Source organism: Amblyomma americanum, chromosome 9 (genome assembly GCF_052857255.1).
Source record: "Amblyomma americanum isolate KBUSLIRL-KWMA chromosome 9, ASM5285725v1, whole genome shotgun sequence".
Classification (NCBI taxonomy): Eukaryota; Metazoa; Arthropoda; class Arachnida; order Ixodida; family Ixodidae; genus Amblyomma; species Amblyomma americanum.
In genome coordinates this window covers 130,463,328-130,479,388 of record NC_135505.1, presented here as the reverse complement: position 1 = coordinate 130,479,388, position 16,061 = coordinate 130,463,328, and the positions used below count along the sequence as shown (strand labels likewise).

General features: G+C 44.7%; 1 protein-coding gene across 2 annotated transcripts; it reads right to left on the bottom strand.

The window, feature by feature from the left end:
* Window positions 1-630: 630 nt before the first annotated feature.
* On the bottom strand, window positions 631-14,120 carry LOC144104364 (atlastin-1-like). Of its 2 annotated transcripts, none has more exons than XM_077637324.1 (9): window positions 13,963-14,120; window positions 9,474-9,801; window positions 9,207-9,419; window positions 8,798-9,016; window positions 3,078-3,242; window positions 2,965-3,021; window positions 2,839-2,910; window positions 2,646-2,780; window positions 631-1,655 (listed from the first exon to the last, which is right to left on the bottom strand). In XM_077637324.1, the coding sequence occupies exons 2-9, from the start codon at window positions 9,792-9,794 to the stop codon at window positions 1,296-1,298; spliced, it is 1,542 nt and encodes a 513-aa protein (XP_077493450.1). In that variant the 5' UTR covers window positions 9,795-9,801; window positions 13,963-14,120; the 3' UTR covers window positions 631-1,295. The 2 variants fall into 2 exon arrangements, with proteins under 2 accessions (XP_077493450.1, XP_077493451.1); XM_077637325.1 differs by lacking the exon at window positions 13,963-14,120 and adding an exon at window positions 10,380-11,704.
* Between the last annotated feature and the right edge of the window lie 1,941 nt (window positions 14,121-16,061).

Sequence of the window (16,061 nt, the reverse complement as noted above, 5' to 3'; positions counted from 1 at the left end):
CATGCGGTTGTTTCTGCAATGCTATTGTAGATGGCGCTATAAGTCTCAATGCGAGATGCGCTGTTTTCTAGTTGCAGCCACAGATGGCGCTTTGATCTCAGGGTGGTAGGAGACCTCACGAAATCTCGAAACGTGGTGAGTAGTTGCTGCCAGAGATGGCGCTGTGATCAAGGGTGGTAGCAGACCCCACGAAATCTCGGAACGTGATGAGTAAGAGCTGACGCTCTTAAAGATCCGTACATCTCGTTAAGGTGGAGAGCAGCCTCACGGGGAAAACGAGAACGCATACTGGAAAAAGAACTACTTGCACTTTGGGCAGTCGACGATGATAAAAGAACACCAAAAATATAACAAAAAAAGACAGCAGGGCAAACAGTGCCACGTTGCTCCTGACAAGAACGTCATATGAAATGAGGGGACGATGAGGGATTGAACGTGCAGCAGCAACAAGATAGGACTGAAACTCGTTGGGACATCAAGATTTTTTGCTCGGGAACGCTCCCTTTAAAACAGATTTATCTCCATTTCGTTCCTGACTGACCCGCGGATTATCTAAGCTTTTCTATTTCGTTTCTTCATATACAATTTATCACTTTTGAAATTACGAAAATAAAATGGAAACAGAAGTTTTCTTTCTGTTGTCCGTTAGGTTCACTTTAACATTGGTTCTTCTGAAGGTGCTTTATCCGGAATGAGAAAAAGGTCAAGCAGTAGAGCATCGACGGGAATTCAGAATTCGCAGTAACTGAAGAATTACGACAATTTCGGAAAAATGGTGATCACATGTATGCCTGAAAATAATTGCTGGAAAAGCAACACTGTGTCTGAGCGTATGCCGCTGCCTACCCTTGGCTTTCGGAAAACATTAGTAGTGTCGAGCTTTTCTAGAAATGAGTAACTAGCGCCATCTCTCGGCTCAAGAAGCGAACACTTCGCAACTTAAAGGGAAGACTTTGCTTTGAGAACGTTGTTATGATAGCTGCGTAATATTCCTGCTGGCTGAAAAATTCGGCTAATAACATAGTTACCACGCACTTCGAGAAGTTTGGGATGTTTGAGAAAATCACTGAAACATGCTGAATGTACCGAATTTGAGCAGAAATTTGGGATTCTCATTGTCTTAATGCACACGGCGGAAGCCACCCAAAACTAAAAACTTTCCCTAGATTTTCTGGGCTAGGCAATTGCCGCGGACTCGAATCACCGCAAAAACAATGAAAAACCTCTAGAGAATTAAGCCACAGTGGTTCTTTGGCAGTTACGGTTTGCACGCGCAGAGCCGGATACGGTGACTACTACCGCGGAAGTAATTTGACAATATCGGTGGCGACGCGGACAACCGAAGCAACCATGGCCATCCCGCCTTTGGCCATTTCTAGCTTGTATCTTGTGTTCCTTGCACGCTCAGTTTCAGAAAGTTCCTGTTCAAGCTGTTCAATCTTCTCTTGGTTCTCACATTCCAGTTTTTTAAGCTCGTACATATCTTTCTTCCATTGCTCCTCTTTTTCTTTTTCCATCTTCCTTTCCAATTTCCTCTCCTCCTCTCTCTGTCTTTCCTCTTCTCTTTCTTTTTTCCTTTGCTCCTCCTTTTCCTGCGCTCTCTGAAGAATCTGTTCTGTGTCCTTGTAGAGGCGGTCGAAGTGCGCCACAAGGTCCTACAAAAGAAAGAACTACGTTACATGTCAATACCTCTTTTATTTTTATTTATTTTACTTAACATAGTGTTAGTCCCACTGGGACTGTTACAGAAGTGGATTTATAAGCAAGATACAAATTAACATACAGTAACACAAAGGTAAGCAATAAGATATAAAGAAACAAGATATTAAAGCAATCATAAACGGTCGCATCCTAATTTAACCGCCTGACTCAGTCGCCATTGTTACGTTCACCTTCAATTAGAATATACTTCGTTACCCAAAGGAGCCCTAGTATATCACTAATGCGTATTGCATGCCCGGCTGCTTTCAATTTCCCGTACTTCATGTCAGTTATGACGTCAGTAACTCGCGCTTGTGCTCTGCAATACTTTCCACTCTTTTACTCACCGTAGTTCGCACTTTGCTCCGAAAGGAATTCCGAGCACTTTCTTTACTTTAGACGATTATCTCTGACAGCCAATCACTGCTGCTACTCACCTCGGCAACTTACTTATTTCGGAGTTCGGCTGCTGAGCAAAAACGATGTGCCATCGAATCCCAAATGGCTTTCTCTATACTACGAGCGAAACCGCAGTTCCTATTATTCCAGAGTTGTAGAATCAGGCTTGAAGTCAGGGAAAATGTTCTGGTGAACTAAATATGTGCTGAGTGCTTGAAAACCTCCAATATTCTTTTCACCGAGTGGTGAAGGCAAAACGAAAAAAAAAACGCGCTTTTCACTGCACTGAGCGGAAGGGTGTTGCTAAGGGTTGCAATCACTTGTTTCTTTTCCTTTGCGCCCATCGGCATGTTTACCATCCCGTGGGTATTTAATGAACACCAGCAAGCCGCACAAGGTTCTTTAAAGTTGTTAATGAAGGTTATGTAACTTCGGTCACCGTTAGAAACTACCCAATGCCTACAGTATTTTGGCTTATTTTATACAGCACTGATCGTCGAGAAAAGATGTATCAATATAGGCAAAATAGTGGAATAAATACTCGCCTTGGTAAGAGCTTCCAAGTAGGTCTGTGAAATTGATTTGTCGCCAAACTTTGGAGTTTTTCTGAACAAATCTGTTGCTTTCCCTAGCAACTCTGCGTGTGCCTCCCGCAGCCCGTCGAGGTTTGCACGAGGCATCTGCATGTGGTCAAATGTTGCAGTCGCCATTCGACTAAGTGCATTAATTGCTACTCACGCTGTCTATGCATTCCAAGTAAAACCTCGTGGCTCTCTCCACGGCTGCCATGTTACTTGCCTTCGCTGTCGCCTAGAAAGAAAGTCTCCTTCGGCAAAGTGCTTAAAAGAAAGATGGGTAGCTAACCTGCAGCAGCGATTCCGGTGGAGGCAAGGTACCTGCCTGGAACGTTCTAGCATAAATCTGCAACGATAAGTACACGCTGCCACCACGTGACCAGATTTGAAAGGTTTACTTACCCGAAAGTAGTTAAGAAACTCTTGGCATGTGACTTTCTGGCCATTTATCTGCTTGACAACAAGATTTTCTGGTGCCAGTAGCCATGGAACCAGCTCTTTCACCTTCTGCTTGAACTTGTCGTCAATGTCCATGAGGCAGCCGTCGAACGAGTTCTCTGTTTCCACCTGCGCTACAGCAGCTTCTATGAGCATATCCGCGGGACGAAGGATGGCAGAAATTCTGCTTTACTAGGCGAGCAAAACTCTTCACGAGAGACTGCGACCTCATATATCATATCTGGTGCGACATGCTCGAGAGTGAGGAGCGCACATTTTCTATGGCGCTACATTTCCTAAACCTCGTTATCATCTGTATTTTCCATGCTGCACATTTGCCTGGCAGAGTCGAGCACTTTTATGAGGCGATGACGCGGACCCACCGGTACGTTTCAGTTATTTTGATCTTTCATTTGAAAGCGCCGAAGGTGCATTATTATTCTGTACTCTTCAACTTACTTCAGCGAAAAAAAGAGACTTTATAAGCTTTTTACCAGTGAGGGAAGCTTTGAAATAAAAAAGCGCTAATCACTTTTCTCAACTGCGCTTTTGTAGTTTCATGTTTGTACTCGGCGATCACTTTTCGGGGCGTTGAACGAAACGCTAAAGAGGAAAAAACTTCTTTACTATATCATTCCGCCCGATAGTTCAGTCGGGACATGGTGTGCCTGACGGCCTGGTGCACTGGCCTTTTAACTTCCTCGCTGCTTTAGCTTCCGCCAGCTGTCTGGACTACCTGCTGCACTATGTGCCAAAAAGAATTATTTTGTCTTCTTTCTTTTGTAACGCTGAAAATTTGCAGCTTTGCTAAAAATGCAACAAGGTTGTTTCTTGACCTAGCAAGCGCACAAGAAGAGAGGGACTTGGGAAAGTCATAGGTCACGCCGCTAGCTTGCATGAGATTTTATTGACGACACGGAAGCATATATATGCTGAATCGAGTTCAACGAAGCATAGAGATTGGGAAGCCGGGGTGGCACAGAGATTATGGCGTTCGGCTGCTGACCTAAAGACGCCGGTTTTATCCCGCCAAAGAAGGCACAATGCTACTGGCCCGTGCACTGTGCGACGTCAGTGCACGTTAAAGAACCCCAGTTGGTCGAAATTTCCGGAGTCCTTCACTGCGCCGTCTCTCAAAGCCTGAGTCACATTGGGACATTAAACCCCTATAAACATCACACAACAAAGAGAGATCGAATTAACTCAATACACGCGTGAGCCATTTACCTCCAAGAATACCATTTCCTTTTGTGAGAGATTAAATAACGGTGCACTGACGCACTCAGTTGCCTTCGTGTAGGTAATCTTGCTGTTATAATCTTAAGGATGTAACTGCCGTTGCTTCGCACCTTAATCAAGCGCTCAGTGCAAAATAGCTTCCAAGTTTGGCTGGGACAACGATGGAAGCGCTTTGATAGGCCACCGTGCCTTGGTTGTGCCAAATTACCCTTATGTACCGCTAGTCATTCCTTCGGCCAGTTTTCCCGATGTGCACTCCGCCAGAGAACAATGGAATACGATGCACCCCCCGCCCACCACTTTTGTATACTCCACAAACTTGGTCCGCTGCTTCTTTTTTTTTACGCCATCTTCGGCTTCTGGGAAACCGGTCGATCATTTTACGCGATTTCGACATCTTTTCAAGGGCAGAGACGACCATCCTCACATTTTGACTTTTGGCCTGTCCAAAATGCCATGCATGTACCGAATCACCGCTGTCTTTCTTATTCTTGTGGACTGTTTAGAATTTCTCCTTTTGCACGTCTGCAATACACCTTAATAATAATAATAATTTGTTTTTTGGGGGAAAGGAAATGGCGCAGTATCTGTCTCATATATCGTTGGACACCTGAACCGCGCCGTAAGGGAAGGGATAAAGGAGGGAGTGAAAGAAGAGAGGAAGAGATAGGTGCCATAGTGGAGGGCTCCGGAATAATTTCGATCACCTGGGGATCTTTAACGTGCACTGACTTTGCACAGCACACGGGCGCCTTAGCGTTTTTCCTCCATAAAAAAGCAGGCGCCGCGGTCGGGTTCGAACCCGGGAACTCCGGATCAGTAGTCGAGCGCCCTAACCACTGAGCCACCGCGGCGGGTCCAATACACCTTCAGATACTGAAAGCAGTACATCCTTAGGATAACCAGCCGAAGAAAGAAGACTGCCCTGCTCGCGTAGGTTGAGGGAGAACAGGCCGCTGGGCGGAATCTCTCATCTCGTAGACGAAGCACGTGTTCGGTATTGCCTTTTTTGACAAACTTGTAATGAGAAGAGGCACAAGACAGGAGTGGAGTGTTCGCCCTGAGGTGGTGATGGTAACTCAGGTGGGTTACCGAGAAGATTAGCATTTAGTCTAAAAACTGCAGTTAAGTCGTGCGTGAACGCAAGCATACTACAACTCTGGTTAAAAGGTTTAAAACGTATGTAAGGTCTCGTTCAACGCTAGTTGGGCTATTGTCAATAAATGTTTTCAAATCTAGACCATATCTAGAAACCCTTCAAACCTTAAAACTCTTGGAGAGCGAGCCATGGTTCAGTGAGTGCACTGCGAGGAGCAAGGACCGCCACATGCGTGCTATTATAGAAGCATGTCCAGTTTGCAAAAGGGAACCGAATGTATCAATAAACCGTCAGATTATACCATGGATTTGAAATTGGCTCGCACCTGCTTTGAGTTTTCCCCTCGTTTGTAGAACTCGCTTTAGTATGTACAGTCCCGGCCATAATACTACGAAGCAACTACGAAGTAATACTACGAAGCTTCGAACTCTCGCCACAGCTTACCTAACGAAAATTAGGAGGTAATTCTTACACCACTTAGCACACGTCACGGGTGCATTCGCGTGTCAGCAGAAGACACACATCTCCTCTACAGAACACGTGAGAAAAATGTAAAACGCCGAAGCATGCTCCGTAATATTTTGGCCGCACGTGTACATGCTTCCTTACCGTCCATAAAATCGGGTGCAAGTTACAGCTCTGTGCTGCGTCTGCCTCAATTCCCGCCTTTTTGTGTGCGTAGGTTATCGTTATAATCATTAACCAACTAGACCAAGAAACACGCTTGTTGAACTTCACTTCTAGCACATCGGTCTCTTCTCAATGTGCTTCTGCCGGCCTCACTTTCACCGTTTATATCTTAGCATGTGCTGTTTGGCGAGCAAGGACACTTTCTGCATAACAGAGAATATTTTTGCCTCATGACATGCGGCGCCCGTTCGGTGGCCTTGCGTCGTCAGTAGGACATAAAATGAGGATATGGAAAGTCCTGAAGTACGTGTGGCGCAGAGAAGCAAGTATTAACAGGGACCTTTTGCGACTCAGGTTCTGTGGGTTTTTGGCGGAAAACCTGAGGGCATACCATGGACGGATATCCTCGCCTCGCTGACCGAGTAACGCAATATTTGTTGCAATTCTCGTTTGTCAGACTGATGGCCAACCTTCCTGGGATGCAAAAAGAAATCGTCGTGAGATATGGACTCTTCGATGTACTCTCAGAGGTTGTGCAAAGAGTTGTGCAGCTGGGTCCGATATGTGCCGTCGAAACGAAGCGCTATTTTTGCGCAGCAAGTTTCGGGGCGTGCAGCGGTGAGTGAAACACCTTAATACACGTAGGCATGAATGTGTTGTACAATAGCAAGCCCACTGCGTCAAAACTGAGCATACGCAACCTGGCTGCTTTTCTGCGCGAACATGCCCTTTGTGTTGTGCCCGCACGCAAAGAAGGGGCATTGGTAATTTACCTGGTGGCCAGTTTATCAGGAAGGTGAAAGATGCTTTTTCGTCTCTGTTCAAACAGTACCGTAATGTAGCTGTATACAAAGCAAAGACGAAAGTGACGATATTTTGCGAGGAGCTTAGCCTCGGCCAAATATAATCTTGCTCCGTGGTCTCGGCCAACTCGCCGAGCATATAGATAACAGAGAAAGAAAGAATTTGCAGTTATGATTTACAGCTAAGTCCATAAAGTGTGATGTACTCTAAGGGTAATCACATCGGAACATGATACATGGCAGAAAACGATTGCTACTTTCCTGCAAACAAAATTGTATCTCTTGAATGACAACCAGCCGTTCCAATTGAAGAATTGTAAGGTGCCTTAGGTTTTAAACAATTAATTTCACCCAGCGCGTCACAGCTGTCTGTATTATCCGCTTCCTCATGATCAACTGCTTACTTTTGTGGAAGGGAGCATCGATAGTTTTTAGGTTGTAGCATTTCAGTATGCAGGAGAGGTATCAGTCGGGGGCTCATGGAACTGTGTCATTTTTTTCTGAACTCGACGATACTAAATGAAATTACGTTAAGTATTTACAGAAACATGGTTTCTGTATAGAGTCCTGTATAACAGTATTTCTTAGCTGTTTGTTCTTACAGACTTTTGCAGGATGATACCCACCCGTCTGCAAGAATTGAAGGATTTAAAAGGTTTTAGGAATGTGGACGATTTTTTAGCTTTTATTGATAATAGACCAGACAGCGTTTAACCAGATTTTCCATCCATTTAAGCCTGTTTAACCAGTGTTTTAGTCCGCGTGAATGATGTACTGGTTGAAAAGAAATTGATGTTTTTTCAGACTTACTATTAATATTTTCGGTAAACCGACCACAATTGGTATTACCACCCCGTTGGCAGCAGAGCACTACTGTTATTCAGTGACCCATAGAAAGCTTGTCAAAATGGCAGTAGTGTACATGTGCTTCATCCACGCCATGAAAAAGTCTTATATGGCGTCCCAAAGCGACTCAGGATATGAGGGACGCCGTAGAGAAGGGCTCCGGAAATTTCGACCACCTGGGGTTCTTTAACGTGCTCTGACATCGCGCAGTACACGGGCCTCTAGAATTTTGCCTTCATCGAAATTCGACCACCGCGGCCGGGATCGAACCCGCGTCTTTCGGGCCAGCAGACGAGCGCCATAACCACTAAGCCACCGCGGTGGCTCGTATGTATGTATGTATGTATGTATGTATGTATGTATGTATGTATGTATGTATGTATGTATGTATGTATGTATGTATGTATGTATGTATGTATGTATGTATGTATGTATGTATGTATGTATGTATGTATGTATGTATGTATGTATGTATGTATGTATGTATGTATGTATGTATGTATGTATGTATGTATGTATGTATGTATGTATGTATGTATGTATGTATGTATGTATGTATGTATGTATGTATGTATGTATGTATGTATGTATGTATGTATGTATGTATGTACGTACGTACGTACGTACGTACGTACGTATGTATGTATGTATGTATGTATGTATGTATGTATGTATTTATTACAAACTAAAAATAAATATAAATAGAACATTTCCTTGTGCACCTTGGTGTCGAGGACAGTTGGCTTCCTTCACACACACACACACACACACACACACACACACACACACACACACACACACACACACACACACACACACACACACACACACACACACACACACACACACACGCACGCACGCACGCACGCACGCATATATATATATATATATATATATATATGACCGTTTGGCTACATCCTGGAAACCTTGTGCGCTTGTGAGCTTACCAGCCGAAGGGGTTCAATGCTTCGTGTCATTGATGAGATGACAAGAATAGAATAGTGTTAACAAAAAGTGCCAAAAAATGCAACTTGACGCCTCTACATTTTCAAAGCAGATGAAATTACCTTCTGCCCTGGACGTGGCAAGAGGAAGCAGTCGATCGGGGAGAAAAACGACCATATCTCCCTTCGTAGCCTCTGCAGGTCTTCATGTTGCGCCTCTGTAACTTCCAGACGCTCTTGTAGTATCATGCGACCACCTTCTGTGCCATAATCTGCCTCATACGGAAATGGCCAGTCCCGTACCAAAAACACTAGTCTTTGAAACGGCTTACTTCCTGTATCCTGAAAGAGCAGATGGCGATGACTCATTTTTTAGGAGTCGGCAGTTTTGAAGCTAAAACGGGCACCAAGAACGCATACGTTAACAAAAAGAAGCAAACGGGCGCTCCGTTTGCTTCTCGTTTTCCGTTGCTGTTAAATTCTCTCAATCATTTAGTATAAGCTAGCTTGCATGGAAATGCTGTGGCAATACCTCTTGGGCCAGTCTGCCATATTCCGCGAAGAACTGCAGATGCTGGAGGTGGTCTTCTTGGATATTTCGTAAAATGTTGTAAACATGCACTGAGCTTGTCATGATGCTCAGGGCAAATATGGTTGTGCATTCTTTGATCGTGGATTTGCAGTCGAACGACCCTTGGGTGTCCATCAGCAGCACAGCCACTTCCTCGCCTTTTGGTGTGTTCACCTGCGGGCAGAGTGACAAGCTCTATTCTGCTCGGGCAAGGCATATCCAACTCACCAGAAACACTTCGTCCCACAACATAATGCCTCTGGTGTGAGGTTTGCTGCCTGACCTCCATTCGAAACCGTTCAGAGGAGTGCTCAAATCATCGAGCCAGTTTTCCTTACCGCCGTTTTTTAGGAAACGGAGAAGAAACGCGAGCAGGAAGGACTTTCCTTGGCGGCAAGCTCCGGCCAAAGAGACCACAACAACAGGCTTGTCCTTCACCCTGTCGTTCGTCAAGATGTCTTCCAGTTCGTTTTCGTTGAGTTCGAAGCTACGGTCGTCATTTAAGCGAAGAATCTGCACCGCCTTTCCTTTCGTTCCAAGACTCGACATGTTAAGCCTGCAAAAGCAATCAATAGTAGCAGGAATATGTGATCATAAAATGAAGCTCCGTGAAACATTACACGCTTTGTGTAGATTGCGGAATTATAGACGGCCTTGAAGACTTTCAATGAAGGAGCTTCTGTGGCTTAAACTACTCCAACGTTTTGAATAGATTCAATCTATGACTACATCAATTAATAGCCTGACGTTGACTTTTTGTTTTCAGCACTAATGACAATGTATCTTACGGTACATATTTTGCAATCCTGGCTGGTGGATTTACATCAGGCAATGAACGCGTTGAGAATGAGAGAAAAAAGAATCCACGAGTGCTGATTACGTCAGCGATACGCAGAATGTAATCAGAATTCTTTCCTGGCATTCATGATTTGTGTATGGAAACTGCAGCATGTGAACTATGTGAAGGTCAGGAAGGCATAACAGTTGCAGCATAGAAGCGCCATTAAATGAAATTAGACCGTCTCCTACAGGTTTGACCTAGTTTACTTAAGAGAAATGTGCACTGAACAATTTTAGATTGAGTTTATAGTATGCCCATTACACAGCATTATAAGCGATATAATGGTGCCTTACGTTTGTGTGGGTAGAGGCTCCTTCTGTAGCGAGTACTGGGCAAACTCATCTTGCAATCAAGCCACGCCTTAGATAAGAAAACCTGAATACCCGATTTAAACGGTTAGAAAGAAAGAAAAAGTGCCTTTTTCGAGCGGAAAAACTAAACCAAAGCACCTGCGCTTGTAACAGTACTGCGTAGCCGAGAACGCCTACTATACCGCTATTCGAGAGGCTACACATTCGTTCTTTAATCTTCAATTTCCCCAAAACCTTAACAACAACCTCTAAAATTCTGGCAAATCATAAAGCCATCGCGCGTCGATGTTATTATTATTACCCTTACCCACACAATGGGCGAGGAGGTCAGTGGCACTCAATTATGTGCTTAAATTTTTAATGTTGAGCTTTAATCTCTTTTTCAGATGAAGCTGACGCTTTATCACCTTAACCGTCTACTACTGTACTTCCCCTTTTACCCTGTCTGTCTTTCTCTAATGATGGTACTTTGACTCTAATATAAAATAGCAAGTTGTCGTCATCAGCTGGCGTGGAAGAAATCAATTCGAAACTATTAAAGAAACACTAAAGACACTGTTGAATACCTGTCATTGTTGCTCACACAATCCCTTGCTACATGAGGCCTGCCGGATGACTGGAAAGTGGGGAAGGTCGTTCCAGTGCACAAATCAGGTGACAAGCAACCTCCCCTTAATTATCGCCCCATTTATCTAACCAGTGTCTCCTGTAAAATCATGGAACATGTCATTTTCTGCCAAACTATGAACCATCTGGATAGTAGAAAGTTTTTTTTCATTCTTCAAAGCATGCCTTCCGCAAAGGCTTCTCTTGCAAAATCCAGCTCGCACTTTTCGTTCATGATCTGCATATTACTCTTGATCGTAATATCGAAAGTGAAGTCATTTTCTTAGAGTTTGCAAAAGCCTGCCTTTGACACCGTACTTCACGCGCGTTTACTACTAAAGCTATAGCAGTAAATTTACATCCTAACAATCATGCTTGGATCATAAAATTTCTAACAAACCGCTCCCAGTTTTTCATTAACAACAAATATTCAACCTCTCTCGCTGTAACATCAGGCGGCCCACAAGGCTTTTTCCTTTGTTCACTGCCGTTTATAATCTATTTTAACGATTTACCGACGTATCTAACAAGTAACGTTCGCATGCTTGCGGACGATTTCGTCATCTATCGCACAATAACTAACATATCCCATATAAAGCAGCTCTTCAAAATCATGTTAACCACGTCCATCGCTGGTGCGACCAATGACCCGTGAAGCTAACTGCTAACATATGCTAACTTGTCTCCTTCCACCGCCGCCAGCAGCCCCTCGTTTTTAACTATGCTATCCTCAATTCTGGTATTGAACTTCTACAATCTTACAGATACCTTGGCGTAACCTTAAGCAGTGATCTTTTCTGGCGCACTGATGTCACTAACGCCATATAATCGGCAAACCGATCCCTTGCATTTCTGAAACGCCACCTAAGTCATGCACCACCGCCCGTGAAATTACTCGCCTATAAGTTCTTCATTCTAGCTAGGCTAGAATATGCATCTCCTATCTTGCATCCGAATCACACTTATCTAGCTAACGCCCTGGAAGCTTTACAAAATCGCACTGTAAGATTCATTCACTCTGACTACTCTTTCAATACCAGTGTAACAGCGTTAAAACTTCAGTCCTTGCTTTTGAACCTAAGCGCTTGTCGTCATATATATAGCTAGCCTTTGCATGTTGCAAAAGATATTTCTCAGTGCGCTTAATCATCTCCCATACCTAGCACCACCTTCACACATATTGCACCGCACTACGGATGCATTTCATGTTGCTCGACAGTTCACTAGAACAACAACGTTTGCTGGCACATTTTCCCTCGAACAGCTGTCATCTGGAACGGCCTTCCCCACGAAATTGCTGCCATCACCTGTACATCGAGGCTTGCGACGAGTGTTCCTCCTCACATGCAGAAATTGTAATCTTCACCTATGATGTGTGACCCGCCCCTTGTGCAATACCTCGAAAGGGGTTTTTAAGCCAATAAAACGAAACGAAACGAAACAAACCGAGACCCTTCAAAAGTCAAAAATAGGGCATAAGAGTACGAAAAAAAACGTCGCGTACGCAAACTGGTAAAAGGAATAAAAAAAAGGCGATGATGAAATTTGTGTTCACAAAAATGATGAAACAATGCTAGAAAGTCGCTGTAAAATGAAACTGCGTAGAAAAAGTACATCTTAAGCACATATGAAACTGCTTAAATGACTTCATATTTCTAGGTATGCGTATATTCAGTACCGGATATATAAGATAAAGCGTAACGCGCCCAACAGTTACACTCGGGCCAAAAATAGAAAACTATTGTAGAGAAAGTGGTGATCTAACATCCCAAAGCGCGAGAAAAACATTGTTCGCAGACTGCGCAAAGAGAGACCAAGACTTGCGTTTAGGACGGGGAAACATGAACACTGGCATGAAGGCGCAGACAACCCAGAGTTGTTTCCTTTTTTCAGAGAAGATCGTTGCCCAGGAGATTAGAGAATTTTGAAAAACCGCCATACTCTACCAAGTTGCGAGCTAGCACCGCTGATGCTTAGAAGCGCCTATCGAGTTGGTTTGTTCACACACACGTTTGTGCTTTTCTAGGAACTAGCTCTCTGGGATGAGCTGGGAGCGGCATGTGACACCTGTGACAGGAGACCCGCAGCACATATATCGCAGCTGTGAACGCCTACTTTTTTCTTTTTAGATAGCAGCTGTAATGTCACGGACTTCACATCGAATGAGCGTCTTTACCTCTATACTCTTTAGTCGTGTGCTGGTGCAGCGAGAATCGTCATTTATTCTCTTTGTGCAGTGTGATACATAGGATGATGTTATTCAGAAAAAGAGGCCTTTGTCTGTGCCGCTTCTCGGCACTGCAGGAGGAGAAAGAGGAACAAACACAGACAAAAGAGAGAAGCAGAAAGAGAGTTGAGAAGGAAAGGCGAGGAGGTAAATTTGAAGGGACCGGTTTTCTACCCTTCGGTGGAAGGAACTGCCGGCTTACGGTTTCTGTAACGCTGACACGAAAGATGTGCCAATACAAGCAAGTATGGCGAGAATAACGAACAACGTATCGCCAAGTGGGGCTACCCCTGCCAGCCTGGTCAGCTCTCCAAGCCTTCGACTATTAGCCAACAATGAGTCCGTCCGAAGAACACTGCAGAGTTCTTGCGTTAGATAAGAAGAGGCTGTATTGACATTCGGGCAGATAGGCACCCTGCCACTTTTGATGGGCATGTTCCTTCCCATGCCAGCTCTATTAGGAGGTGCTGAGCTCATAACGCATTACATGACCATTTTACACCGAGATGCCTTTCCTTTCGAAAATCATGCAATGAGAAGCGGAACTCTGCGATACACTTTAAGGAATAAAGCGTAACAATATGCGATCGAAGAATATTATTATGAATATACGCGCGAAAATTTATGATCGATGGCATCGGGTGGCTTTCCAGCATGAGAAGTATTGCACTCTGATGCATGTCTCAAGAACAAAGCTAACCGCCAGCGATGAGAAAGAATTTAGTCACTTACTTGAAGAAAGGTCTTAAGAAGCCCTTCCTTGTTTATGCCATTCCCTGAAATGTGCTATTGATAGATTCGTTGCGAGGTGAACACTGCACCCTTTCCCGGCAGGCACGCACGTGACTGGTGCGGCGGGTAAGGCGACGGCAGTGCTCAAGTTCCTCCTTGATTAGATAACAGCCGAGCGCATCGACTCCGGTGTTTGAAAGGCAGGCCCTCTTAAAGCGATAGGCCAATCTGGCTTCCGCCTTTGTCGGCGGGCACTTGGCACGAAAGTGTTGTTGGAGTGCGGAGAATGGGTAAAAGTCCGGTTGGTCTCAAAACGGTTCGAGGGTTCTTCGAAACTGAGCGTTGTGACATCCGGTCGGGAGGCCTAGAGTTTTAAGAAAAAATAAAAGGCCAAACAGGACAGCACAAAGGAAGAGACGACGGGCATGGGGCCTGTGTCGACCGTCATCTCTGCCTGTTGTTGTTGTTGTTGTTGACCTCACACAATGCCTGTTCGCTGTCCTGTTTGGCGCTTCATATTTTTCTACAACCCACGCACAAACTTGCCCCGCAACGTGTTTTACTGAAGCCTACCGTTCTTTGCCCCCTTTACATTACGACTGGGTCTCCACGCATCGAGCGCCGTTGTTAGAGAATATTCAACGTAACCCAGTTGTATTGGAGGTAAACGCTATGCAGGGCGCTATAGGTGATCTTGACGCTGCGCGGAAAAAAAAGAAAAAGTCTAACTGGGTACATTCGGAAGTTCCTGCACGTGTCGCGCGTATCCATGCATGGCAAAGAGAAGCCTCGGCGATTGAGCAGAGGTAGCACAAAACGGGATGTGCACGGGCAGAGCTCCAGCGCTAACTCTCTGGTGCTGTGCACGTTTCGCTATACAGCCGCTGCCGAGTACACGCTCGTGATTAGCGTGCTGACGGTCATCTGCTCAGAAGATGCACCCACTCGAACCAATATAATGATGGTGACGGTTACTCTTCCCACGCGGTGTCACATGCACTTAACTACCGGGACGGGGGTGGGGGGTGAGGGGGGGGGGCGGGGTCCTACAACATTTTAAAAGCACAAAGGGATATGTTTGGTGCCTGAATCACAGTTCGCCTGCAACTCGGTGGTGGGGGTGGCACTGGATTTTATTAAAAATAATAGTAAAAGGAAGGAAAAGATTTTTACTAGCCCCGGAATCTGCCATCGATACTGAAGCATCCGAGCTGGGGCAGCGGAAATAAGGGATAGCAGGAAGAATGGAGAAATGAAATGAAAGAGGTGAGGGGACAGAAACAGATGATAGGGGGAGAAGTAATATATACAAACTATTTACACAATAAGAAATGTGTTTAGGTCAACTCGGTGCGCCGAACATGGGGTTAAACGAAGGACATCGCTAAGTGTAATCCAGTTTAGAATACCAACATACAAAAAGCCCCATTCATTTCCTGGACAAAATATTGCAGCGGAGGCTTCTTCACCTCGAACGGTGAGGCTTGACACTGTGGGTAACTGAAAGCACGCAGCCATTCGTAAAATTGCATCGCTACCTTTATCAGACGCTAACTCGATGTAGCAGACGGAGGAAAAAAATCTAGAAGTTATCGGTACGCTGGTAGCAGACAGGGGGGCATAATGGGACTGAAATTTGTAAATCCTCGTCGTAATTTCTTGTTTACTGATATCAGGAAAGAAATACTGATTAATTATTCTCCGCTGTCCTGGCATCACCCGCGCCAAATATGTAAAGGCAAGCTGAATAGGAATACAGTAAAATTTATAAAATAAACATTCAGGATGTCGACTTTTGCACACCCCCCATGTGCGGGAAATAAGAAAGCGCAGGCCTGCAAAATGAAACGCCCATTTAAAAATAACCATATTGCTCATGCCTGAGAAGCACTTGTTTCTGGTCTAGTCGGCATCATCTTCATCATCAGGCTGACTGCACCCACTACAGGGCAAAGACCTTTCCCATGTCTCTCCAATTAACCATGTACTTTGCCAGCTGCGCCAACCCTATGCCCACAAACTTCTTAATCTCATCGGCCGACCTGACTTGCTGCTGCCCCCTGCTACGCTTGCCGGCTTTTGGAATGCACTCTGTTACC

Bases quoted from the DNA above. Each gene is read 5' to 3' on its own strand.
- LOC144104364 (XM_077637324.1), bottom strand. From the start codon at position 9,794: ATGTCGAGTCTTGGAACGAAAGGAAAGGCGGTGCAGATTCTTCGCTTA. The intron at 9,017-9,206 runs GTATTGCCACAG...CTGCTCTTTCAG, and splicing joins ATGGCAGACTGGCCCAAGAG to GATACAGGAAGTAAGCCGTT. The intron at 2,911-2,964 runs GTTAGCTACCCA...CTTTCTTTCTAG, and splicing joins CACCGGAATCGCTGCTGCAG to GCGACAGCGAAGGCAAGTAA.